The 7948-nt window shown below is 44.3% G+C and overlaps 1 protein-coding gene across 1 annotated transcript; it reads right to left on the bottom strand.

Annotated features, from left to right (window-relative positions):
• Positions 1 to 498: 498 nt before the first annotated feature.
• Positions 499 to 2946, bottom strand: LOC134337240 (immunoglobulin lambda-1 light chain-like). Its single transcript, XM_063032086.1, has 3 exons — positions 2838 to 2946; positions 2375 to 2731; positions 499 to 1193 (listed from the first exon to the last, which is right to left on the bottom strand). Exons 1-3 carry the CDS (start codon positions 2884 to 2886, stop codon positions 871 to 873), a joined length of 729 nt encoding a protein of 242 aa, XP_062888156.1. The 5' UTR covers positions 2887 to 2946; the 3' UTR covers positions 499 to 870.
• Between the last annotated feature and the right edge of the window lie 5002 nt (positions 2947 to 7948).

Raw genomic sequence — 7948 nt, 5'->3', positions numbered from 1 at the left:
GAGAGTAGATAACGGTGGAACATATCTTTGTCTGGAAAGGTAAGACGACTCAGCAGCTGCAGATAAGACTTGGCTTTCCATGGAAAAGTATCAGGGTAAAAGGTCTTGAACGGAGCAATGTTTTGTGCTTTGGAATTTTCTCTGATGTTGTGGCACGACTAGTGCAAGAGTTGGAAATAGGTACAAAGACATCGAAGGAGAGCCACCCCTCACTACTCCGACCTCCTTCCCGTCCTTGCTTCTCAGTCTCTTTTTCTCACCTCATCAATTCTGTACATCCCAAGTCTGTCTGTTTGTATGTTTCTCTGCCTCTTCCTCTGTACCCCGAGCCCTCCTTCCCTCCCCCACCAACTGCAAGACAGTAGGACTGCAGACATTATTTGAACTCCCGGATGACGCTGGTCGGTGCCGTCCCGCCCGCGCGAGTTACCTCCCTCTTCCCACCCGGATGAGATTGGGAATAGCGTACAAGAGAACAAGACTCACACACGGAATTCATTCCTGCACTGAACATCTTTATTAGCAGTCTGTGGCAGTTACCATCTGTCAGTCTGATACTGATGAGAAATCATTAGCACATTCATTAATAATTTTATTTAGATCCATCCCTGGTAACAGAGAAAACAATTCACAAGCCGGTATTTCTAATAATGACGAGTAACAGGTCACTTTTACTCCACGTAGCTTCTCGGAGGGTGAAACGGAACAAAGTCAGCCTCGGGTGCAAATATTTTAAAAAATACGGTGGAAACCACAGAACTGATCAGAAATTCGGAGTACAGTGAAAAGTGTGGTAGAGAGAGTGAAAAAAGCAAAACAAAAGGTTACTTTCTGTTTTTCGGAGCAAACAAGGCCGAAGCCGCGCTCTGTTTAACAGCTGGATTGTGTGACTGTTGCGGATATTGTCGAGGCTGCTCCTTGTTGAACTGAGCAGGAGTACCTCTTCCCACTGCTCCAGTCTGCGCCGGGCACCGTCAGGTAGCTGCTGAGACTGAAGGTTTTGTCCGCGTTCTGAGTCACCCCGCTGGTTTGCACCTCACTGCTCGTCGGACTGTCGTTCACTGTCCAGCTGACGACAGGGAAGCCGATCGACAATTTACTGACCAGGCAAACTAAGGTGCCCGATCCTTTAGCGGAGATCTCCTCGGCTGACGGCCCAAGCAGTTTCACTGAAGGGTCCGGGAGCTGCCGATCTGCAACGGGAACAAGAGGAGACATGTTTCAGGTCACGGATTATCTCGCAATATTTCACAGTGGATGGAAGCGCGAATTATATGTTCCAGCTTCCAAGAATGGGGCCCAAGGTTTCACCAGGGAACAGGTCAGTGAGGATTGAGGGCAATGCATTTTGGTCAACAACGAAGGACGAGACATTTGCGGTCAAATCCCTGTTTGAGGATTCTCCGGTAGTGTCGCTGGATTACAGCATCACCAGTTCGGTGACTTTACCTCCAGCTCTCGGTATCTACCCCAGCCTGTGGCACAAATGGCACATACGCATCCCTTTCCCCATCCACTCATAACTATTGCTCCTCCCGCCACCTGCGCCACCCACAGCTGTAACGACAATACACCTATTTCATACTCTGTGCTTACCCAGTGTGCAGGGCAACATGTACGCGGACCCGAGTTTCACAGAGCTGGTTTAGGGAAGTCACACTTTGACAATGCAGAAACAATTAATGTGGGCAAAGGAAGTTGGGATTCCCCAAGACCCGAAGCTCCGGCCTTGGTCAGTGTAGCGACCGGATCACTAGAGCGCTCGATGGAAAAGGTGCCAGGTTAGAGGAGGCAAAGACGAGCAATTGGATGGGTGTCTGCAGGAGTGTTCTACCCAGACCGGGAGGACTGGAAGTTCAGTGAAACTGCGAGGGAAGTTTCAATGGAGTATCCCAATACAATAACCTGAAACTTGTCGTTCTGTTGTGTCAACGACGGTGGGCTTAATTCAGTCGGCTAAATAATATCCCCAGTGATACCTCGGGCCGCATTTTGGGAAGCTGGATTTTCTCACGCTGCCTTCCAACAAGCCAGCACAAAAGCGGCCAAACTGATCGGACTGGAACCGCGCAAGCACAGAGTTGGGCGGTCAATTTCAGAAAAGTAATGTTAAAGTGCCAGGGACACAACACACACTACAAAGAAAACACATTGAAAAGATAAACGTTTCATTAAAAGACGATAATAATTCACAAGACAACTCTATATTCACTGAACACAACTGCATAGAAACTCGAAAAGAAGCACGACTGGATCGTAAACTTGTCTTTTCTTTGCAAAACTCACCAATAAATAATAATGTATAAAGTATTAATTCCCATGTGACCATGTTGAGGCAGCTAGTCATTGCAAGAGGGATTTCCCTGTCACTTACCTGTAACAAAGAGCTTGGTCCCAGGGCCGAACATGTTATAACTGACCGATGGAATCCACTTTCCGCAGTAATAGACCGCAGCGTCATTTAGCTCCACATTTTTAATGTTTAACTGGTAAACGGTGCCGGCGCTGTTGACTGTCGACGTGAAACGGTCGCTGCTAAACCCAGGCCCGTAGGTCGGGGCGCTGATCGAGTGATGGTAGTATAGGATCCACTGTGGAACTGTTCCCGGTGTCTGCTTGTACCAACCTACATAATCGTTATCCTTCGTTCCGATGTCACAATTCAGCGAGGCCGTGGCTCCTGGACTCACCGACACGGTCGGAGGCTGAGTCAGAGTCTGGGATTCTCCAGCTGTGAAAAATCAGAAATTCAACTTTACCCATTAACTCTTTAATGTGATCCCGCAAGAGCCCGTAACGACAACCGCTGGTGGCGCAGACATGCTGCCTGTACTTACAGCCCAGCCACGTTGCCAGAGACCAGATAAAACACAGCGTCCGTATCATTGCTGTCCGTCAGTTTCCTGCCTCCCTCAGCCGCTGGATCTGTGACAGAGTGTGGCCTCCGTTGCCGGTGGTACGAATTATAGAGCCATTCATACCAGGGTGGAAAGCCATGCAAATCAGGGCGACTCAAACTGACCAACCAGGGCAGGGATCTAAAACCCTCCCAGTCGCAGTCACACACCATCTGAATGAGGCTGTGTTACTGTGCTAAAAGGGCAGATCTGTTAATTAAAAAGAGGTGAACAAGCAGGTCATTATTTTTCTGAGATTTCCCTCGTTGCACTGAAGGAGGCAGATAAAAGTGCCTTCGTTCGTCCCTAGCAACGTGGCCTACAAATTACACTGGGAGATAGAAAATGCATATGCAAAACAACAATGTTACAATAGTCAAGGAGGACTGCAATATGCAGGTATATTGGGAAAATCCGTTTGGTGCTGGACTCCAGGAAGGGAATTTCCAGAGAGCCCACAAGATTTTTTAGAGCAGCTCATGGTTGAGCCCACTAAAGGATCAACATTTCCGGATTGGGTGTTGGGCAATGAACCAGAATTGATTAGAGAGCTTAGGTAAAAGAATTCCGAGGGAAAATGATCATAATATGATGGAATTCACCCAGAAATTGAAGAGAAGTTAAAGTCAGATGTATCAGTATTATAGTGGAGTAAATGGAATTTCAGAGGCATGAAAGAGGAGTCAGCTAGAATTGATTGGAAAAGACCACTGGCAGAGATGATGACAGAACAGCAATGGCTGGAATTTTGAAAGCAATTCGAAAAGTACAGGATGCATGCAACCCAAAGAGGAAGATCTATTCTAAAGGAAATATTAAACAACATGACGAATCAGAGAAGTCAAAGCAAACAAAATTGCAAAAGAGAAGGCATGAAATGGAGCAAATATTAGTGGGAAGCTACATTGGGAAGTGTTTAAAAATAAGCAGAGGCAACTAAAAAGTAATTAAGAAGTTCAAAATGCCATACAACTGTAAGTTAGCCAATAATATTAATGTGGATATTAAATTTTCTTCAGATATGACTCTCGAGAGGTTGTAATAGGAGAGAATGAAATGGTGGATGAACTGAATGAGTATTTTGCCTCAGTCTTCACTGTGGAAAACACTTACAGTATGGTGGAAGTTCCAGGTGTCAAGGGTCATGAAATGTTTTTGGGTACCATATCAGAAGAGAAGGTTCTTTTCTTGAGAAACTGAAAGATCTGAAGATAGATAAGTTCTAATGGTATACAACACGGAGTTCTGAAAGAGGTGGCTGAAGAAATCATGGAGGCATTAGCAATGATCTTTCAAGAATCATTAGATTCTAGAATAGTTTAAGAAGACTGGAATTATCACTCCACTCTTCAAGATAGGAGAGAACAGACAAAAAGAAATTATAGGCCAGTTTGTGTCACTTTGGTGTTGGGAAGGTGTTGGAGTGGATTGTTAGGAGTTTGTTTTTGGGGTGCTTGGAGGCACATCATAACATAAGATCTCGTCAGCATGGTTTCCACAAGGGAACATTTTGCGAGATAAATCTGTTAAGATTCTTTGAATGAATAACAATGGAGAATGAGTTAATGTTGTGTACTTGGATATTCAAAAGGCCTTTGACAAGGTTCCACCAGGCTGCTTAACAAGCCCTGAGCCCATGGTATTACAGGAAAGATTCTAGCATGCATAAAGCAGTGGTTGATTGGAAGATGACAAAGAATGGGATTAAAGTGAGCCATTTCTTGCTGGCTGCTGGTAACTTCTGTTGTTCCATAGGGTTCTGTGTTGGGACCAATTCTCTTCAATTTTTATGTAAGTTCTTTGATTGATAGGATTGATGGCTTTATTGTAAAGTTTGCATATGATATAGAGATAGGTGGAGGGGCAGGTAGTTTTGAGGTAGTAGAGAGGCTACAGCATGACTTAACAGATGAGAAGAACAGGCAAAAAAATGGCAGATGGAATACAGTATCGAGAAGTGTGTGGACATACACTTTGGTAGAAGAGATGAAAAGGTTGATTATTTTCTAAATGGAGAGTAAATACAAATAAAACAGAGGTGCAAAAGGACTTGGGAGTCCTTGTGCAAGATTCCCAAAAGGTAGATTTGCAGGTTGAATCTTTTGTGATGAAGGCAAAAGCTTTATTAGCATTCATTTCAAGAGGACTAGAATATAATTACAAGAATGTAATGTTGAGAATCTACAAAACACTGATGAAGCCACACTTGGTGTATTGTGGGCAGTTTTGGAGCCCTTATCTTGGAAAGGCTTGCCATATGAACAGCGTTTGCTGGTTCTGGGCCTGTATTCACTGGAATTCAGAACAATGAGGGGTGACCTCATTGAAAACTATCGAATGATGAAATACCTTGTTTGAATGCACGGGAGAGTCTAAGACTAGAGGGCACAGCCTCGGAATAGAGGAGAGTCCTATTAGAATAGAGATGAGGAGGAATTTCCTTTGCCAGCCAGTGGTGTTTAAGTAGAATTCTTTGCCATGGGCAGCTGTGGAAGTCAAACCTTTATGTGTACTTCAGGCAGAGGCCACACTGATCTCTATATCATATGTATATTTCCTGACTGGTCTGGGCATGAAGGGATATGGGGAGAATGCAGGAGACTGGTGCTGAGAGGAACATTTCATCAGTCATGATGAGATGACTTGATGACCCAAATGGTTAACTCTGTTCTAATATCTTATGGTTTTATGCTTTTATGAAATTGAAGGAAATCTGTTAGGAAAATGATATCAGTGGTGGTACTCCCTGGATTACTTCCTCTGCTTTACTCCACGTGTTTCAAAAATGCAGGGTGGTGTAGCTAAATACTTGTCTGAAGAAATAGCGCAACAGGGCGTGCTGCAGATCCATGGGGTCTGGGAACAGTTCATGGGTTGGTGCAGTCAGCACAGGCCAGACAGAGGAATCAAAATTGGGTCTTGTGTCCTCATGGGAAGTTTCATGAGGAAGGAGGGAAAGACAACAAAGGAGAAAGCAGTGTAAGTGAGGATAAAAGTTGCAAAAAGACAAATCAAAATATCTGAATAGTTCCAGAACACAAATAAGATTTTTTGCAAAAGACAGGATTATGGGGAAGTACAGGAAGCTCCACAATAAATGAATAGTGTACCTAAATTTTACAAACTTATTAAACAAGATTGCTGAGCTATATGGGTTTATGAAGTTCCAAGATATATCCACACAACTTTTGATGTACCTGTGGTGAGAAAAGAGTTCTGAAAAGACCAAAAATTTGTTTGAGCAGCACACACAAAATGGAAGAGAAACTCAGCAAGTTGTAGGGATTTTAAAAACGCAAACAACAGGAATTCTGCAGATGCTGGAAATTCAGCAGGCCAGTCAGCATCTCTAGGAAGAGGTACAGTCGACGTTTCAGGCCGAGACCCTTCATCCTGAAGGGTCTCGGCCTGAAACATCGACTGTACCTCTTCCTAGAGATGCTACCTGGCCTGCTGCATTCACCAGCAACTTTGATGTGAAGTTGTACTGATTGGAGGCTTACAAGCCTCAATGACCTGGAGATCTATGTTGGCTGGAGTCTGGGCCTGGTCCTTCAACGCTCGTTGAGCACCCATGCCAAACAGGTCAAAGAATAGATGCCACACTAAGAGTGGTCGACCTGTCCTCCAATTTCAGCTGTTCAGATCAGGGCCTACATCCCTGACTGGTGAAAAAAAAATGTTACGGAAACAGCAATGAAGAATCCTTCTGTATCTCTGTGCAATGGTATTCCTGAGTCTGCATCTGGAATGTGTGACAGTACTGAAAAGAAGGGGAAGTCACTGGCAAGATGAAGGCACCCCTGAACCATGACCAAAACCAACATTGCTTTCTGGAATGTACGAACCATGTACAATACAGGCAAGCTGGCACAAAAACGTAACTGCAGAAATAGTCATTACAATCTGCATATACTGAGCGTCAGTGAAAGCAGATGGACAGGGTCTGGCAGACAAAAGACAACAACTTGACGAAGCAGCTTTATTCCTCAGGAAGGGATGATGGTCAGCATCATGTTGGTACAACAGCCATTTTGACAAAAGCCATTGAAAAGTGCTTGCTGGAGTGAAAACTAATCAACAGGGGCCGGCTGGTGGTGCAACAACATCGGTGCCAGACCCGGGAGCGGAGGACCACTCCCGAGCCAGAATGAGTGTCTAGATCGCACCTTGACCTCATAAAAATAAGGGGAAAATACTGCGAAAATGTTTGTGTGAGGAGTGGTGCGCCACACAGTATAACTTTCTCTCTCTTGCTCCGTGCCTTGTAAAAGCTCCTCACGGCCACGCCAAAAATAATTTGAAAAATACAATCAAAAGTAGGCTGATGAGAGTCAGGCTGAAAGAGAAGCAGGTGAATGTAACTGTGATCCAATGCTATGCTCCAACTAACGATAGTGACATTCAAGAAAAGGATGTCTTCTACAAACAGCTGTAATTAGAGGTAGAGTTAACATCATGCCATGGCATAATCATCATCATGGAGATCTATATTTGAGTGGCAAAAAACAACTTACACTTCACTCAGATCATGGGCAAGCATGTATGTGGAATGATGAATATCAATTGTGAAAGACTGTGGAATACTGCACCATAAACAGTCTGGTCATTGGAAGGGCTTCCTTTCCATACGCTGAAATACACAAACTGCCAAGGTGCATACCCAGTAGCTGTAGCAAGAACCAGATTGACCACTTGATGATCAATGGTATGTGGAGACGAACCTTGCAGGATGTAAAGGTGAAGAGAGGAACAGATACAGGAAGTGATTGCCACCTTGTTGTAGCAGTGTTAAGAGTGAAGCTGAGAAGCACTGGAACAAGAACACATATACAAAGCTGTTTTGATGACAAGTGTGAGATCTGCCTTCACTATTCAACTAAAGAAGAGATTCCACCCTTTGGAAGACCTTAAAGAGGATGTTGTCAGTGGACAAGATTGACAAAATGTGGAAATGGTTTGCCTCAGTCTTCAAGGAGAGCAGCAAGGCTTTTCTAGGATACAATGCTGGAAAGAAGAGCAAAGAATTGATGCGGCAGAAAACATACACA

The sequence above is a fragment of the Mobula hypostoma genome, chromosome 24 (genome assembly GCF_963921235.1).
Source record: "Mobula hypostoma chromosome 24, sMobHyp1.1, whole genome shotgun sequence".
Classification (NCBI taxonomy): Eukaryota; Metazoa; Chordata; class Chondrichthyes; order Myliobatiformes; family Myliobatidae; genus Mobula; species Mobula hypostoma.
This window is presented reverse-complemented; position numbering and strand designations above follow the sequence as displayed.